At 45.5% G+C, this 19,699-nt stretch overlaps 2 protein-coding genes across 3 annotated transcripts in view; both read left to right on the top strand.

Annotated features, from left to right (window-relative positions):
- The window catches only part of Map3k5 (mitogen-activated protein kinase kinase kinase 5), a 205,745-nt gene extending 196,391 nt beyond the window's left edge, over positions 1 to 9,354 (top strand). The window contains exons 27-30 of the mRNA XM_050159477.1: positions 4,216 to 4,328; positions 5,132 to 5,244; positions 7,287 to 7,363; positions 7,984 to 9,354. Coding sequence (XP_050015434.1) covers positions 4,216 to 4,328; positions 5,132 to 5,244; positions 7,287 to 7,363; positions 7,984 to 8,044 — 364 coding nt within the window. The 3' untranslated portion in view covers positions 8,045 to 9,354. The remainder of the gene's footprint in view (positions 1 to 4,215; positions 4,329 to 5,131; positions 5,245 to 7,286; positions 7,364 to 7,983) is intronic.
- Positions 9,355 to 16,763: 7,409 nt separating this feature from the next.
- Map7 (microtubule associated protein 7) overlaps positions 16,764 to 19,699 on the top strand; it is a 132,655-nt gene continuing 129,719 nt past the window's right edge. The window contains exon 1 of one of the 2 annotated variants that reach the window (XM_050159479.1): positions 16,764 to 16,926. In XM_050159479.1, the coding sequence (XP_050015436.1) occupies positions 16,860 to 16,926 (67 nt within the window). In that variant the 5' untranslated portion in view covers positions 16,764 to 16,859. The remainder of the gene's footprint in view (positions 16,927 to 19,699) is intronic. The other variant, XM_050159480.1, reaches the window with a different exon arrangement.

Below are 19,699 nucleotides of genomic sequence, written 5' to 3' on the forward strand. Positions count from 1 at the left end.
TCAATAAAAGGTGTTCAAATATTTAGAAACCTTCACTGACGGGCTAGTTGTTGACCAGGGTAAGGAAAGGTAACTCACTTCTTATTGTAAGCTTTTAAAAGTTAGGCTTCAATATGAAACCTACTTTTTTTATGCATCCCTACTTATCTTTGAGGGTTTTCATGGGGAAATGTTTTAGAATTTGGTGGCATCGGCTCTGAGGTCCATGTGCCAGCTTTGTCCTCTGTTACCCAGCTCTGCCTTGTTCCTTTCTCCAGCAGTAGCTGGGTTTTAATAACCCATCCATTGTGGTGGCTGCTCACTTGGTCACCTTACTTTGCCCTGCCAGGACCACCTGACTGGAGCTGGTTCTGGAACCCCTGTTCTGGTCTCTGGGGGAAGAAAGGTTCCCCGATTACTATGCTTCTCCAGCCCTGCCCATCCATGGTTTCTGGTCAGAACGAGTCTGCAGGACAGCTATTCTGTTTACCAGAGAGCCGTTCTGTCTGCTTGTCTGCCTCCAAAACCTGTCTGCGCACCCTGGCTATGCTGGGACAGGACCTGCCTCTTCAAACACGTCCCAGAAGTGTGTATAGCTCTCCCTTCTCTCCTGTTCGTTCCTGTTTGCTTTGCCTGGTGCTCACCATCTGGCCCTGTCTTCTGTCTACCATGTTTATGACATGTACAGTTCCCAGGAGTCATGGTCTCCCTGCTGTTTTCTTCACATCTTCATGTGTCTTCCTTTTGCTTCCACCTGAAGCTTTGCTTCTGAAAACCTAGCCACCTCTATCGAGAAGGACATGCGTGTTTGTGATTTACATTACTACATAGCTACCTTTTGTAATGATCTACACATTTGTGTTTTCTCTATATGCTGACAGCTGATTCTGTGAAATCTAAGGACCACTGACCTCTTTCCTTCCTTAGTATTTCATCAGAAAAGTGATGTGAGGCACAATGTTTCCTTCACAAATAATTTGAAGGGTGGATGGTTTAGTAAAAGTAGCAAAAACAAAACAAAAAACCTGGATGTTAATGTCTGTCTTAGTCCTCTTATGCTTTTAGTTGAATATTTATTATTATTTCATAATTTTTTCAATCCTTTTATACAAGGTCTCATGTAGCCCACACTGGCCTTAAACTCAGTTTGTAGCTGAGGATGCCCTTCATCTTCCTGCCCCTGTTTCCCAAGTGCAGAGATTATAGGCGCCACCTACACGGACCTTCAGTTGACTGTTGTTATGGGGGTGTACCTCAGTGACAGGATATTTGCCTGGTTTCAAGCCCCACTGGCCCCAACTACACACAAAGTGTGTGTGTGTGTGTGTGTGTGCATGCGCGCGCACGCCAAGGAAAGTGGATGTATTTAGGAAAGGGTAAGCTTAGGACCTGAAGAGATGGTCTGCCGTGAAAACATAAGTACCCGAGTTCAGTCCCCAGCACCCACATAAAAGCTGGATACAGCAGCACATGCCTGTAATGCTAGCGCTGGGGAGTTGTGACCCGGAAGATCCTTGGGGCTTGGTGCCCAGCCAGCTTATTGAATTGAGCTCTGAGTTCGGTGAAAGACCCTGATGCAGAAAACAAAATGGAGAGGAATTGAGAAAGACACATGGCATCAAATTCAGATACACACACCACACACACACACACACACACACACACACACAGAGAGAGAGAGAGAGAGAGAGAGAGAGAGAGAGAGAGAGAGAGAGAGAGAGAGAGAACTTGGACACATACAAATACATACACAAAGTCTTTTTATTATTTATTTAGTTTATGTGTACCGGTGTTTTACCTGCATGTATGTCTGTGTGAGGGTATTGGATCCTCTGGAACTGTAATTACAGACAGTTGTGAGCTGCCACTTGGGTGCTGGGAATTGACCCCAGGTCCTCTGGAAGAGCAGCCTGTGTTCTTAACTGCAGAGCCATCTCTCCAGCCTCGACACACTTATTAGAATTGCTGGTGAAGCTATATAAGCTATACCCGGCTCCTGACTTTTGGTTCATCAGTAATTCTAAATGACAGAAAGAAAGCAGGTAGCTTTAGAATATATATGTCACTTATACTTAGGTAAACCCTTAATAAAATGTTCTGAAAACTCGATTATTGCCACAACTCTTAAAATGAACTCAGAAGTCACTGGCTGGTTATCTGATTTCCCTGCTCTGAGGTTCTAGAATTACCCAGCAGCCTGCCTCACTGCTGTGGACCTCAGCAAGCTGGCCTCATGGCAGCTCCTTGCCATACTTTCCTGAAACAGAAAGGAAGACAACTGTCAGCCTTATCCATTATTTCCCTGCTAACTAGTATGTGGTGACGCTAAACGCATGGGCTAAATCCACACTTCAGGTGAGTGGTCTTAAAGCTGGACCGGGAAGAGCTGAGGTGGCCTGGTGAGGTGTGCTTACAACGTGAAGTTCTTGCTTCTGGAGACGAAAGGGAGCTGCACATCCTAACTGAGTTCCAGAAAATGTCCATGTCCTTTGAGAAGACAACAGCAACATGCTGTCACCTTTCCACAGGTCTGTAAATCAGCGAGGCAGACAAAGATACATTTAGACAAAAATCGCCCATTTAAAAATTCATCCAGAGCTTGTATCCCTGCTGTCTAACTCACCTAACTGTGCACCGTATTTTCTCCGCAGTTCCTTTGCCTATGTGTCTTTTCCGTCCCACCTCTCTCTCCTACTGTACCTTGCTTTTGCCCCACCTCTGCTCCCGATTCTCCTGTGACCCCTCTCCTTCACAAGGGCTTCATCTTTAGGTCCTTCATGGAGTAAATCTTGGGGCTCAAAATAAAGAGCCCCTTCTTGGGCTTAGCACTTTATCGGTGTTGTCTCGTGGAATTCTCGCAGTAATCCTTTCTAGAAGTTTCCCGTTTCCTTTTAACAAATGAGAAAACTGGAGCCCAGAAGCATTGGGAAATGTGTCTAAGGTGAACACAGGAAGTGTGCGGTGGAGCCAGGCCACGGAGCCGGGCTTATCTCTCAGTTTCAGCGTGCTGCTTACACAGCACGGCGTGTCAACGGAAACACACAGACGTTTGGCCGTGTGTGGTCCTGGAGTAAATCTGTCAATGGTTAGAGAGTGAAACAGAGATCGCTTGCTGAGCGCTGCCAGCTAGGCAGTAATTTGTCTTAAAGGTCTTGTTAATAATTGTGTTTCATTTTTTTCTAGATTTATTTAATGTGTATGAGTGTTTTGCTCACGTGTATGTCTATGCACCACACATGTGCCTAGTGCCCTCTGAGGTCAGAAGAGGGTGTTCTATTCCCTGGAACTGGAGCTTTGGATCGTTGTGAGCTGCCATGTGGGTGTTGGGAATTGAACCTGGGTCCTCTGCAAGAACAAATGCTGTTGACCGACGACTCAGCCATCTCTCCAGTCCCGACTCAGCCATCTCTCCAGATCCAATAATTATATATTTTAAATTTGTAGGACTGTCGATCAGAATTACTCAGAGATAGTTTTCTAGAGGACCAGAACATCAGTTTCTATAGGCTGGAGTGTTTCCTCCCAGAAACACGCTGGGTATGGCCAGCAGGCCACAGGTTGGTTTTCAGTTGCGGAGGGAGCCTATCATGGTCCAAAACGAGCATCAGAAGTTATCTTTCTGATGCTCTTGGGAGTGCGCCAGATCCACCTCAGGACCTGCATGTGCCAGGAGCACGGCTGGCTATTTAAGTGTCTCCCAGCCTTACCCACCCCCAGAAGTGAGAGAGAAAACAGCAGCACAGACGGGATTGCCACAACAACCATTAGCCTTTCTTCAGGCCTTGTCGGTGCCAGGTATCATAATAGGCAGTCTCACCTAAGTCCTCAAATTGTCGTAGTTTAAGAAGAATGATTGCAGAGGTGGCACAAAGCCTTTAATCCCAGCAGAGGCAGAGGCAGGCGGAGCTCTGAATTCAAGGCCAACCTGATCTACAGAGTGGGTTCCCCAGGACAGCCAGGGCTACTCAGAGAAACCCTGTCTCAGAAAAGAAAAAGAAACGAAAAGGAAGAAGAAGAAAGATGATTGCAAGTCTCCACAGACCTGCTACATGCCCGTCTACTGAGGGCTCATCACACATGCCCTCTCTGACCTCAGCCCAGAGCCACTGGCACCGGGCCTTTTGTTTCTATCAAATCTCTGGGCTTGCTGTAGCCTGAGAAAGAAGCCCACGCAGACAGAATAGCTGTTACCTCCTGCTTCGTTATCCCATCAACCGGTGTGCGTCTCTCCCGCAGATTACTTGAAGAGTTAGTGCGGAAAGAGAAAGAGTTACAAGCGCTCCTCCATCAAGCGATTGAGGAAAAAGACCAAGAAATCAAACACCTGAAGCTTAAGTCCCAGCCCATAGGTAAGCAGCAGAAAGTCCCAAATATCTTAAGCATGACTGTTCAATCAGGGTGCCACAGAAGGCTGGGAAGCCAGCAGGCAGGTGAATGTCACAGCTCAGTCATCGCTCTATGACTGACCAGCCAGAGAGAATTCTTTTGTAAGGATCCCCTTCTTAACTGATCATCTTCTATGAGCACAGTAAAAATGCAGGCTCATGGTTACTCTTTCGAGGATAATGTATTATTGAGGGAAACGAGGATCTCCACTGTTTCGCCTTTCTTCTTAAAGATTTCACAGAGTGCCAGAATAAAATAATGCTCCTTTTGTTATTTAGCATTTGCATTCAGCAATACCAGCTTTTCCCCCCTCTGATTTGGAGGGACTTAAGTAGAATAAGCTTACAGAAAAAAAAAAAGCCATAGGTTGAAACATGTTTTCTGAGAACTTGTAAGTTGTATCTAGAGTTATTTGTTCGGGTATCTGGATCTGTATTGGTACAAATCATGGGGCAAAGAGCTTATAATTGTATAGTATTCTGCTAACTGTTCCTATTAGTTGTATGAAAAACCCAAAGCACAGTTTGGGTGCACAAAGTTAATTCTCAGAAACTCCGAACTTCAGATCCAAGTGTAAAGAGGCATATCATTACCATGTTACTTCTGACTTTCCACTTATTTCTGTTGTCATTTATACAGTCTATCCTCAATCGCTTCTATTAGTTCTTCTCTGTCAGCCTGCAAATTAGCAGGAAATTTCCATGAATGCTGAGTGTTCCAGATTACTTCCATGAAGCTAAAGACTTCCCCCCAATTTTGGTTCTAGATATCCCTGGGTTTCCCACCCGCCGCATGAACTCTCCTGGCACAACCACTGAAGATCCTGAACTTACTGGCTGGCTGAGAGACAACGGAGCTGACGAAGACACTATAAGTCGGGTAAGCCGTGATGTTCCGCTTTTCTACATAGTGATGTGTTTACTATGTCCCAGGTACCTCAGACACGGAGGACAGACACACTGCTAAGCAAGTCAGACATAGTTTTGCCTTCCTAAGATCTAAACATTAGGAGAAAGAGGTGAATTCCACTGATTTTTTTTTTAAAAAAAAAAAAGTCTTACACCAGCAAATTCTGACACACATTTTTTAGGTGTGTGTAAGTGTGTGTGTGTGCTTTATCTGTGTGTATGTGTTTCTCTCTCTCTCTCTCTCTCTCTCTCTCTCTCTCTCTCTCTGTGTGTGTGTGTGAGAGAGAGAGAGAGACAGACAGAGACAGAGAGAGACAGAGAGAGAGGTTCTCCCAAAGGACAACAAATGAGTCCAAAGGAATATGTAACTCTAAACTAGGCCAGCTGTGTAGATGGGGACAGGGCAGACAAGGAAAGGGAGTTCGTTCTGGGGCGCAGTATGCGATGAATAAAAGACAAGAGGTAAGGCAGACAAGTGCACCGTGTTGTCCATGACCTCTAAGGAGTCTACTGTTTGTGGGCTGAAAATACGGAAGAGGAAGGAGTGTGTGGAGCTAGAACTACAGGAAAAATGTCCTTCTGTTGCTGCCACTTTTGTTAAATTTTTAATTCTTTTATAACATTATTAGTTTCCACTAGGCAGTGGCTGTTCATTTGTTCCATGAAAAAAGTACATGCAGCTACTGTGGATTTATGTCAGAAATACTTCCTGTGTAAACCACATGTCTATTACAACCTAATTCCTCTCTCACCATTGTAGCCTCAGAGTTAGCATGACAAGCATTTGACTTGAGATTATATGTATAACGCATGCATACTTACATACATACGTATGTATTAAGATATACTATTTGAAACTGAGGAGATGCCGCTGCAGTCAAGAGTGTGTACTGCTTATAGAGCACCTGGCTTTGGTTCCCAGCACCCACATCTGCTGACTCACCAGATATGATTCTAGCTCCAGGGGCTCCAATGCCGTCTTCCACAGTTCAGCCACATCTGCACTCTGTGCACACACCCACATACAAATACATATACATACACACAGCAATAAAAACTCCTTTTAAAAGACGTAGTATTTTTGATTTGCTATAAAGGACCTCTTAATAATCCTATATTGTCGTCAGCTTTACAATTTAAAATAACTAAAATAAGATTTTCTTTTCACAATATATTGGACTACATAAAATTTACCGTCTCCTTCGAAATCTACAGTTAACAATTGGCTTCTAACGAAATTAAAATAACTCCCTTACTAAGAGAAAACAATACAGCCAACCAAGTTCTCCAAAACGTTATCCTCTTGGGCTCGAGTCACACTCAGGGGGAGTCAGTAATGACCCACTAAATCATTGTCCCTTCTATTTGCTTTAAAATTAAAAGCTCCAGTCTCGTCCAGGATTGCAGTGGATTGCAGGCAAGTCCCTGCTATTGGCTATGAAAACTTCAAAGGCTCAGTATAGGCAATAATGTCCCAGGAATATTGATCTACTTGGGAACAAACAGAACCGCTGAGCACTAGAGCTGTTCAGTACAAACACTAGCTGCCGGCGATCTCCATAATGACAAGTGAGATTAAACCTGCGTCTCTTCTAATCCGCAAGCAATGTAAATCATATGAATGCGTTTCTATCCAATTTGGTCACCAGAAGGCTTTTTTCTTTAATAATTCCAGAAGGTTGGTTTTTTTTTGTTTTGGTTTGGTATTTTTTTTTTTTTTTGTGGCTTTCCTGTTAGAGTCATTTTTTTTTTTCTTTTTTGGTTTATCGAGACAGGGTTTCTCTGTGTAACAGCCCTAGCTGTCTAGGAACTAGCTCTGTGGACCAGGCTGGACTTGAAGGCACAAGAGATCCGCCTGCCTCTGCCTCCCGAGTGCTGGGATTAATGGCGTGTGCCACCCCTTGCCCGACTTAGACTCATTCTTAATTCTTAGCAGTGTTTGTCTTGTGGGCAGCCTTCGTGTTTTGAAGCTACACAAAGCATCTTACTGTACGCATACTCTGCTCTCTGCAGTTTCTGGCTGAGGATTACACGCTCGCGGATGTTCTCTACTACGTGACACGGGACGACTTAAAGTGCCTCAGACTGAGGTACCGCTTCCCCCACCCCCTTACTTTTGGTTGTCAAGAGGGAAAGAACCCTGGGTTGAGAACAGGAAGCTTGGGTTCCTGCCCTGCAGGGTCCCTGCAGGGTCCCTCTGCAGGCTCAGGAAGGGCTGTGTCTAGTTTTCAACCCTGAGTCAACTGAGTTAGTTGGGCCAGCCTATTGGGGGGAACTCTGATAACGAGTATTTCTGTTTAGGTGTGTGGCAATCAACTGGAAGCGAGTTCCTAAATAATATCACAGACCAAAGTCATGCAGGTTCTCCGAGGCTGCTGCGCAGAAATGCTCACAGTCCTCTAAACAGCAGATCTGTCACTGACTCACCAGCTAGACTACTTTGTATTGTCTGGTATAATTCCTTGTCACAGCCCAAGCAGATCCGTAACTGACAGCCCTCTCTATAAAGACACAGTTCAAGAGTGCTGAGAACATCAAATGGTGTTTTGTGTTTGGTACTTTCAGAAAGGCGTGAAGGGTGTTAAGAAAATACCATGTGCGCAGAATACATCAGGCCTGATAAGCCTGTGCGCTTCGTGGCCCCTGTTCGGTTCCTATGGCGGTTCCAGGGGACGGTGCTCTTCAGCTTGTTCTTCTGTCCTTTACACAGGGGAGGGATGCTGTGCACGCTGTGGAAGGCCATTGTTGACTTTCGGGCCAAACGCGTCTGACTGCGTGTGACTGATTTAACCTTCAGCGGGGATTCTGGACGTCAACACAGAACTGCTCTCCTTAGGGGAGGGGAAGTTGGAGAAGAGAAAGAAGCTGCACTTTAAATCCAGTATTTGTTTACTCGTGTCAAAAAAAAAGAAAACAATAGACAAAACACAGTGAAATTTCCTAACTTGTATTTCCTCAAGACTCCTAAGGACTCTCCGTAGAGGCTTTCACCATCGTCCTGATTAGCACCCTAAGGCTGAGGATTGTTTTAGTCTGCGCCCTTTCATGGAGATAGTTTTTGAGTCAGCAGCTATTGCATTTTCAGTCCGGTGTTTAGCACGGAACAGACAGGACATTTCGTGTGACAGTGTACCACTGGATCAAAACCAAAATGTGACCACAACCTTTTAAGGATTCTGTGTGTGTGTGTGATGTGCCCTGAGCACCTGAGCAGAAATGCGTAATTTGGATCGTTGTACAAAGTTCTCTCGTTCTTTCTTTGTAAGTGCACAGAACCTAAGAGTGATGGTTTCTACTCTCTGTACCAGTTGTCATATTGACTGTATTTTGTAACTTAAGTGTCTGGCCCGAGTGTGTTTGTCGGAGGTGGTCATGTACTACTGAACTGCACCAGTTGCACATCTGGATCATGGTGATGTTAGCTTGTTCTAGAGCTACCCATTCGTTGTGTCTTATTTACTCGAAAAGTAAAAAGATTGCCCACATGCTACTTGGACGATGTCCAGAACATGGTTATTTTGTGCTGATGAACTAGATGACTGGGTTAAAGTTTGGTTGGTTGTTTTTTTTTTTTTTTTTCAGTTATGACATTAAGTAGACTCTGTCTCTGTTGAAGCAATGAAAGTACAGCTGGGATCCAGATTGTTCCTTGGGGACAACAGAGGGGCGCAAGAGAGTGGTCAAAAATTTTAAAGACTCAGTGTATTTTTCCCACGTTACCTTGAAAAAGACGGAAGCCATTCCATGTCTTAAGAGGCTTGCAAGAAGGATTCAACTGGACGTCATTTTCTTTTCTGTCTCCTTAATGTGGTACTTGTATTTGGGGTTTTTTTTTTTTTTTTTGAGCCAGCTCTTATATTTTTATGAGCCTTCCCACGTTAACAAGATGAGAGCTGAAGCTCTCAGATGGATAAATAAAATGACTTTCCTACATTCGCAGGGAAGTGCTTAGGACATAGGATGGAAACTACAAAGAGGCGGTCGAGTAACGTGACTTAACCCATACAAAAGTCTTCAGTAACAGAAATTGTCTTTATTTCTATGTGAAAATAAACGTACAGTGCATCATGCTGCATCTGGATATATGGAATATTCTCCTGAATATTTTCTCATTTGACAGCAACAGGGCTGATCTTCTCTAAAACACTCTAACTTTGGACAGGTCGTTAGTCTCTTGACTCCTTTGTGGGAATTTTGAAGAAAGTAGGTTAAGACACAATTTGTCTCATTAATTCCAATGTTTTAAATGCTTCTTTTTATACTATATGTACATAGGATCAAGCTACCCATTTTCAATTAACTCTTCAATTATACAGTCTTTCCTTAGGTCTTCCCCACCCCCAGTGTTTAGAAAGAGCTGCGGGCTGCGTGTTTTTCATCCTGCCCGGCTTTCGCATGGTTAGTTTTACACCCGAAATAACAACACACAAACTGTATTCATATAAACACTGCCTGGCCCATTATATCTATCCTCTTCTTAGTTAACTCTCATATCTTGCTTAACCCATATTTAGTAATCTGTGTAGCACCACGAGATGGTGTCTTACCCGGAAAGATTCAGCATGTCTGACCTGGTGGCTTGCTCCATGGCGTCTGACCAGAGAGGAGAGGCATGGCGTCTGGCTCACTTCCCTTCTTCCCAGCATTCTGTTCTGTCTACTCCACCTACCTAATTTTCTGACCTATCAGACCAAGCAGTTTTCTTTATTGAATAATCAATGAAACAACAGATTGACAAATGACCTTCTCACATCACCAGTGCCTGTCTCTGTTGCCTCCCACCCCATCTGGCTTTGAACCTTCTTAATTTACAATATGTTACAATGTGTTCCCAAGTCACCATCATTAGGCTTTTGCTAACATTTTGTATCAAGCACACAAGAAGGCAGTGCCATTGTGGGTCAAGGTTCATGAAAAGTTTGTACTGGGAAGACCTTTAGCATCGCCCACGCCAGGGCTTCTCAACTTGGATTTATGTTCAAATGACCTAGCTGCTTTTGAAGTAATATAACAGAGTACTTGCTTAGTAAAACTATGTAAGATTTTAAATTCTAGCAACACTATACACAACAACAAAAAGATACTGATCTGCCATCTGAAGGACTGGCAGGTATCTTGGGAGTGGAGAAATAGCTCAGTTCTTAGGATGCTTGCTGCTCTTCCAGGGGATTCAAGTTTGGTTCCCAGCTCCCACATCAGACAGCTTATAAGCTACCTGTAACTCCAGCTCTGGGGGAATCTGCCTCTGGCCTCCTTGGATACCCAAACTTATACACACACAGCGCACGCACGCGCGCGCACACACAATTTAAAATCTTTCAAGAAAACAAAAAGAGGACCAGACACATTTTAAAAATTCCCCCATCAGCAAATTAGCGTGATCAAGTTACACCTCGATTCTGGGCCCAATGAGAGGCAAAGAGGGAAAGGGCCCCTTTCCTAGGGGGGGGGGGGAGTGAGATGATGACTTCAGTTAAGGTAGAGACTGTGACCACCCATTAGCCGGGAGGAAAGCTCCCTCCTGACCTGTGACCTCTGGCAGATTAGCCTCTGTGAAATGGGGAACTGCCTTCCTCCAAGGGTTGTTCTGAGACTCAGACAAGGACATCGCAGGTAAGGTCCTTCGTCGGTGCTTAGCAGGTGGTAAGAGCTCAGCTGCTGCCTGCTCCTGGGATGGTCCTCACTCAGAAGTACCTGTGAAATACTGACTGTGGACCAGGAGTTAAATGATTCAAGGGTGAGTGAAGGTGCCTGCCGTGCGAGCCTGGTAGTCTGTGATCTACCGATCCCCCAAACTCAGGTAAAGATGGAAGGGGGGAAGTGATTCCCTGGTTGTCCCCTGAGCTCCACACGTGTGCAAGCTGAGTTGTCCACACACATACACACAGCACAATCAATAAATAAAAATTAAATAAATAGATGCTAGGCTACTAGTACATGCTGTGGTATGAGTTAAGACATAGCTCTTGCCCCTCAAGCCCAATGTCAGAATTGGAATCAAAAGTGTAGGAAGGCCTATGGATACATCTGCCAGAGAGAATTGAGAAAAGCTTTTCAAGACAAGAAAGGATGAGACTAGGAATATGGTTTAGAAAAAGAAAAGTTATGCAGGGAGAAATAAGATAGCTTTTCCAGAAGTGGGTCCAGTGTTGTTGTTGTTGTTTTAATCAACATTCTTGTCTCTTTCTCTAAATTCTGCTGTTGCATACTTTGTATCCTTCATTGCTAGGCCACTACATAAAGGAGTTTGACAAAAATGAACTTCACCCATTTGAATGGCTATGATGTATGAGACACTGTAGCACCATAGAAGAGAAATAAATGACACCCATATAGTAATATAGTAGGATTAATAAAAACCCAGAGACAAATTGGGGTTGAATCTGAAGGTCAGAAAAGCAAAACAGCCAGCCACTGGCTCTTAGCTCTACCCCAGTCTGAAATGGTGATCCTGCCTCCGGGAATCTCAGAATGAGACTGTAGGTGAGATGTTTCCTCCCATCTTATATTTCTTTCTAGTGCTGGGGTTAAAGGCATGAACCACTACCCCTGGTTTCTATGGCAAACTCGCATGGCTACTGGGATTAAAGGTGTGTGTCACCGCTGCCTGGTCTGTAAGGCTGATCAGTGCAGCTGTTTTAACTTCAGGCAAACTTTATTTATCAAAATACAAATGAAATGTCCCTACATTTCCTCTTTTTGTCTACTATAAAAAGGGAAGGCTATAATTAATACAAGAAAAACTATACAATAAGTACAGTGACTATATACAATATATACAGGCAATAAATATATCAACAATGTCTAGTCTATATGCATTCAAAAAATTTAGAGAAAATACTCTATAGATATCCTATCTTGGTGAGTCCAAAGTCTTATACCTAATTTACTTTTTATCATAACTTACTTTTTGCACCTGGTAAATTGTAACTATCCAATCTTTAACTCCCTCAAAGGCCCAAGAATGAAATAATAGTAACTGAGTAAGAAGGAAGTGCAAGCAAGTGACTTCCAACAAATGTGCAAAATGACAGAAATAGCTGGCAGCCTGGACAGTCACCCAAGGTTCCTCTGCAAAACGGTTGGGGCAGGTATCTTTGGCTTACAGGCCTATTTATTTGATAGACTTTTCTGTGAAGCAGGATATTCTGAAGGGCTGTCCCTCCTTGTCTTGACAATGTTTGGCAGTCACTTTATTTGTGTACTGCTTATCTAATTAGGACAACATAATTAGTCAGCAGTCAAGGCAAGGGCATTTTCTTGCTTAGCAGCTTACTTTTGCCACAAAGAAAGTAGACTCCATGTGGAGTTTCTTCAATGCCCATTATCTTCTCTGAAGTAGACTGGTGCCACCAGTAGTACATGTCTCATTGTAATAAAAAAGAAGAACCTAGGCTATTAAAATATCTTAAGTGTCATTCTGTAGATCTCTGAAGTGTTTGAAGATGACCTGTCTATCTAAAATATGACCTTGTTTGACCTTGAAAACATACCTAATGTGACAAATTCAATTATAACAGATGACTAATTACTAATCCTGTATTTCCTTTTATCCCAAACAGTTGGTAATAATTTTCAAGAACTAGAAATTTGCACTACATTGATGAGTTGTAGAGGTACAATACCTTGAATAAAAGTAGAAATATATGTACAGTATATTCTAACAAAATTAATCTCAAATTTGTATCAATATACAAAATTTGTATACTATATACAAAAAAATCAATCCTATGTAAAACATTTAAAACTAGCAGTTGCTTTTTAAAAATAGAAATAATAATCTACCTTTTATCTTATATCTATATCTTTTATCTATATCCTCTTTATTTTCAGAGTAGATTTAATAATCTACCCTTTTATCCTATCATATCTATATCCCCCGTTAGAAATATCACTAATGCCCACAAGTGCAGACAGTGTGTATGACATCAGCATATTTCAACCTATGGACAAATAAGATAACTCATAGTCCCAAACTTTACGGAGACTCCCTAGTGACACAAACAAGACAAAGTCCCTGCCATTAAAAATGTACTGATATCAGATTGAAGACCCAAATTTGCACTAAATCAGGCAAGTGTGAAACCCAGCGAGTGCTAGTGAAGTTCAGAAGGTAGACAGACCACTGAGCCAGGGCAGGTGGACACATTCCATGTAGGAGAAGGCTGCTGACTGGCTTTCGGGGGTGATAGTGCAGGCCCAGAGAATCACCACGGGCAGACAACAGGCTAGGAGGAGATTCCATTAGCCAGGAAGGCCCAAGGACCTCTCAGGGAATGGGAATGGGGAGGGAGTATGGCTGACATCAGATGATGAGGAAATAGGAACTCTCTTAAAAAGGTTTGAGCCGGGAAAGCCGTGTAAAGTCATCCTGTATTAGGTGATTAATAACCTCGTGACTCGCTGTAACGGGGAACTAAGGGCAGTTCCGAGCCTGTCTCAGATCTGAAAGAGGGGCTAGCATGGGTCAGGCTGGTGGGAAGCCAGGGCGGCATGAATGAATTGTGAAGATCTGAGAACTATGGGCAGTGACGACAAGGGAGAGGAGGGATAAATGCCGAACCCATGTGGGCAAGAGAAAGATTCCAAGGGAGATATTCAGAGGGGGTGTGATATGTTGAATTCATAGCAGAGTGTGATAGAATTGTACAGGGAATATTGAGAATAGGCTAAGGGGTGATTTCAGTCACTAAAGTGCTTGCCTTGGAAGCTGAGGACCTGAGTTCAATTCCCAGAATAACATTTAAAAAAAAAAAAAAAGGCAGGTGTGGTGGTGTGTGCTTTTAGTTCCAGCACTGGGGAGGTGGGGACAGGCAGATTCCTGGGACTTGCTCACCAACCAGCCAGCCTAGAAGCAAGCTCTAACCAAAGGAGAGAACCTGCTCAAAAAACATGGTGAATAGTGTTCTGAAGGACACCAAGAGTTTGACCTCTGGTCTTCACAAACACACAAACATGTATGAAAAACATGCACATACACACAAAATCTAAAGACTGTGTTGGAGAAGGTTGGTACTGAGTCAGGAGTATATGTTCTAGACTTGAGCGTCACCAAGGTGGAGCTAATCGTAAATGGGGATCACGAGCGGCAAGGCAGAGAAAGGAAAGCTGTGGCTTGAACTCTGGGAAGGATGGAGATCTCAGGAGCAAATGGGAAGGAGGAGGGCTCCAAGTCCACAGGGGAGCCTGAGGAGTCAGTGGTGGATGAACAGGCAGAAGATAATGCAGAATCATGTCCACATATAAAACAGCCAGGGGACCAAGGGTGGGGGTGGGGAACGGCGTTGTACTTCCTTCCTGAGGTGATGGACCTTCCGTCAGGAGGTGAAAGCAGAAGATTCAGGAACCAGCCTCAACCAGCCTCAACTATACAATGTCTGAGGTCAGCCTGGGCTATGTGAGTCTCTAAACAACAACGGCAAAAACCCAAACAAACAAACAAAAGCCAAGCCAGTCAACCAAACAACAAATCCCAGATGTCTAGGGGAACCATTGATTGAAAAACACTCAGTAACTTGGTCTTGTGACTCGGAAAGCTACTATAGGTGAACAAGAAAAACGGCATGTCTTGTTTTTCAAATAACTACGTCTCAAAATCCCATACTTGTTAGTACTTTAGTTGAACAAAACATGGGACAATGGATGGAAAGTGAAGAGGACAGACTGTGGGGAACCAAAGGGCCCTGGGTGGAGAGGCATCTGGGGGCTAGGGAGAAGAGCAGGCGGTAAACAGAGGCTCAGCTCCACCCCTGGGGGGAGGGCGGAGAAGGAAGCATGGGAATCTGGAGAACTTTTGAGTTGGATGTGAGCGCCCAAGGCAGATGGCTCCTGTGTTCCCAGGGAAGAACAGCCTAAAGGGCAGTATGGTGGCATCTGACATTTAACAGATGCCGTTCCCTCCCTGATCAACAGTCTACTGTGCAGCAGACACTGAGTTAGGGCTGGAACTAGGAGTCTGTCCAAGGCCTTACGTGCTGGGTTTGGTGTCCTTATTGCCATTAACAATTATTGCTCTAAAGCAACTAAAACACAAATTTATCAAAAGAATAGAGTGTGGACACACACCCACCAGACTGACTACTACCAAACAACACATACCAATAGCCTCTTTCCATTTGTTTGTTTGTTCGGAGACAGGGTCACGTTATTTAATCTAGTTGGCTTCAAACTCCTGACGATCCTCCCGCCTCAGGGATTAAGGTGGGATAGAAACACCTAGTATAAAATCTTGACTTAGGTACGTAGTAGTGTCCATCAGAAGGTTGAAAACAAATCACCCCCCTTTCTAGGGGTCTGCCAAATAGCTGAACTACACACAGCGAAGAAGAATCTTGCTGGTGTTCAGAGAAACTGTCCTGAACCCTCCAGAGTTTACCAAGGGAAAACATCTTTGCTGAGGTCCAAACTGAGCTCTCTGTTGAGAGCTTCCTTCTGCTCACCTGGGGCTGTGTGTTGACCCTAAGTGTAGTATGACTGATTTGAAGATGGTGGAGGACTATCTCACTGTTCAAAGACTGGTTTGTCTCTTCCACTGTAAGCATGGTGCTTTGGAATAATCCATAAGTGACCAAAATAAAATAAAACAAAAACAAACAAACAAACAAAACCTACAAATGAAGTGATACAGGCCAGTCCTGGCCTTGGAGTGATGCTGTTCAGACACTCTTTAGTGTCCCCGGTACACTGTGTGGGGTTTCAAAGTATAAAGAACTCGTTGGTTATGCTGAGAGAGCCAATGGTGGGGACCTGTCTTTCTGTGTGAAGGCAGAATTGGTTGGCTGCTGTGTTCCTTCGCTTTGTTCCTTCTTTTGTTTCCATTTCTGTTGGTTACTTAACCACCCCCTCAGCATTTTGTTGCTTATCATTTATTTTGCCTACTTGGGCAGAAATTTGTTTCTCAGTTGCTAATGTTTCTTTTTGAAAACCGCCTTCCCCAAGCCCCTAGTCCTTCAAAGCAAGTCACAAGACAGTCGGAAACCAAGAATACGAAAAGCCCCAGCAGTCAACGCAAGTTTCATTAACGCGCATACGGGGCCACGCGTATTCATCAGCCACGCGGGCAAGGTGAAAAACCAGAGCGCAGACGGAGCCCGGTCTCCGGCGTGGAATCCTGCCGGTGTACTTCGGCTCACCACGTGGTATCATCTCCTTGGGCGACTGTCACCGCGAACTCCGGTCCCCAAGAGGCTGAAACTGACCTGGCGCGGCTTCAGAGTTCAAAGGGGATCCGAGCGCTCGAACGCCTTCGCCGTCGCACCGGGGCCGCGGGTGGACGCTCTCATCACACACTCAGGCGCGGCGGCGACCTCGGGCGACAGGCAGAGGTGGCTGGGAACCGCCGGCCGGGACACCGAGCTCTGCCGTTCCCTCTGACCGCGTCCGTCGGGGCGTCTGCGGCGCCGTACCTGCCCACGAGGGGGCGCGCCGAGCCCGGGCGGCTTCGGGCGAGCGCTCGCCGTCCCCGCCCCCCGCCCGCGCAGGCCACCGCTCACCTGTCTGGGCCGCGGGCCCGGGAGGCGGGGGCCCGGCGGGAGCGAAGCCGAGGAAGAGGGCGGAGCGGTTCTCGGGGCGCGTCATCGGAGCACCATGGCGGAGCAGGGAGCTGGCGGCGACGGCCACAGGGGCGGCGACGGCGCTGCGCACAGCGACCCAGGTGACGACGCGGCCGAGAAGGGAGGGAGTCGCGGGGGTCGTGGGAGTGGGCGGGGGCGTGATTTCACCCCCGGCACCGGCGACCCTCAGGGGCCGCGCGACCGGCCACCGCCGAGCGCCCGCGGGGCCACAACAGGTGGAAGCAGGCCGGAGCGCGCGGGGAGGTCGGGGGCGCGCGGGGAGGTCGGGGGCGCGCGGGACGTCGGGGGCACGGTGCTGGGGGCGCGGGCGGACCTGAGAACCCCAGCGGGCGAGCGGCGGGAGCGCGCGGCCAGGTGCGCGGGGCGGGTGAACTGTGGCCCGAGCGGAGGGGACCGACCCGGGGGGGTCAGCGGCCGACGGGCTCCAGAGCTCTCCGGTCGCCCGTAGAGAGCGCCGGGTCAGGTGCGGTGTTGGAGCCAGACTCCGGGGAGTTTCTGCTCCCCCTGTGGCGCCAGTAGCCAGAGTCGGGAGCGTTGGCTCTGCCACCCGGGTTGGCCCTCGGGCCTCGGTGTTGACGATCTGCCTCCGCCACTACCACCAACCGACACCCAGGGACGTGGCTCACACCCTCGGAATGTCTGCCCACTCGCGTCCATCTCACTATAATATGAAGCCAACTTTTTACCTTCTCCTCGTGATTTTGTTTTTCCCCTTCAGGGAGTGTACTGCAAATCATACCCTCCCGCCTAACCACCCTCCTCCCGTTCTATTCCTGGCCAGTACGCTGTTCCTTGTACCTTCCTACACTTGGGATGGGGGCGGGAGACGCTTTGTTAATTTTAAAGAAATGTGAAGTTGCAGACCCCCGCAGTTGCAAGCTGTTACTGCTTCTACACACCCACAACCAGAAGCAATTGTTTTCAAAATGCAAAAATCCCTCCACCTCTCTTCCCCCACCCCAACATAACGCGTTTAGAGGGCAGTCTTATTTTTAACATGCAAGGTCCATGGAGCTTGGCAGTATTTTCCAATCACGAATCTACGACTGTACCTAAACTCCTGAGGTCGAGACTGACAACGTGTCCTGAATGAATTTCCAAGTCAGGCTACATCCTGTAGTGTGGGTGGCTTTTGTCTTACTGTGTCAAAAAGATCGTTGATCGTTATTTTGGTTTGGGTGGAGGAGATGCCCGAATAATTGGGGAACTTGATTAGCTGGGAACTGTCCAGGCTCCCCAATCCAGGGCATGCTTGGTTGTGAATAAGGCATGGATAAGTAACAGCTTCTAGGAGGAAAAATTGTTATAGTGATCTAATAGGCACCAGTTTGTCCCTTGAATGCTTTGTCGATCTGCATGGGAACTTGTTGAGACAGAAACGAACTTGCAGCTGGAGTATATTCTGTGCCTGATCGCGTTAAGGAATGAACTGGCCGTGTGTCTTAACTGTTCGTATGCAAGTCAACCATGTGTCACTGAAATTTTTTCTTTTTAAAGATTATGTTTATTTCGCCGCGCTTGTGTGTGTGTTTGTGTGGGTGTGGGTGTGGGTGTGTTGCAGGGGAGGGTGTTGTGTGCATGCCACAGCCTGCATGTGGGACATGAGAAGGTAGCTCGTAGGAGTTGGTTCTCTCTCCTCCATTATGTGGGTTCTGGGAATCAAACTTGGGCTTGGCAGCATTGACCCATCTCACCAGACTGAAGTGTTCTTCCATTAAAAGTGGAATTTTTTGGCTATTATTTCCTCCACATCTTTGCCTAGAAATTTAAATTTCTGACAAACATGTTTTGTGTATGATCGATTATAGGTATGTGTGTATAGTCTTATATTTCTGGCCCTGGATTGTTCCCCATTTCTCTCTCTGTGTTTTTAGTATTCAAACACACCTGTGCAGAACAACTTGCAGGGGTCAGTTCTCTCCACCATGTGGGTCCTGGTGATAAAATTCAGGTCAAAAACGCGTTAAAACACTCTATCATTTTTAAATCATAAACTTGTATGGGATTTTATGTATCTAGGCCCGTCTTTTATTACCACAAAGAAGTAAATGCTACCACCTCAAAATGCCACACTTCTTTCCTTTCTGGTTTTTGCTTGTTTGAGACAGGTCTTGCCCTGTGTTCCTGGCTTGTCGCAAGTGTAGGCTCCTCCTGCCTCACCACCTCACCCTCCCAAGTCCTAGATTACCTGTGTGCCATCTTTCTCAGCTACAAATGGCAACACATTTCTCAAAGCATTCATTTTGTTTTCTTTTTAGATATAATTATTTTGAGGTAGAGTACTACCTTAAGTGGCTTTTAAGTTTTATGGCCCTGTGCAAAGGCTGTAATTTAAGGGCTCTTCAGATTAAAATCTCGGGTTATTACAAAAACAATACCTGTGATGTGTTCAAGATTATAGGCTTATGTGTTCATATGTGTGTGGCTCGGATGGATTCTACTTCGAGAGCATAATACCTACTTATAGGATACTATATAAATGCAACATTCAGAAGCACTTCTGTGGACATATGTTTAGATTTTGCTTCAGGGGTTTGTGATTATATTTACTAAATAGTTAATTTTTCCTTAGGATGAACCGCTCTTTCAATATACTGTAATATTTTTCTTGCCCATAGTCAAAGGGAAGCAAGAACAACAACAAAAAAAAATGCAATTACCTTGGAAACAAATTTGTATTTCACCACTAGAGGATGTCAAGTCCCTTTCTTACGAATATTATTTGGGGCAGTCAAATTCACAGGCAATCACATCACAAAACTATTTGAGCTCAGAGTCTGTGTACCACATTGTATGCACATGTGCATGAGCTGTGGAAAGTGACTGAACAGAATAAGCCCCCTCATTTGCCAG

The sequence above is a fragment of the Alexandromys fortis genome, unplaced genomic scaffold, assembly GCF_014885135.2.
Source record: "Alexandromys fortis isolate MF-2015 unplaced genomic scaffold, M_Fortis_MF-2015_v1.1 scaffold_107, whole genome shotgun sequence".
NCBI classification, from domain to species: domain Eukaryota; kingdom Metazoa; phylum Chordata; class Mammalia; order Rodentia; family Cricetidae; genus Alexandromys; species Alexandromys fortis.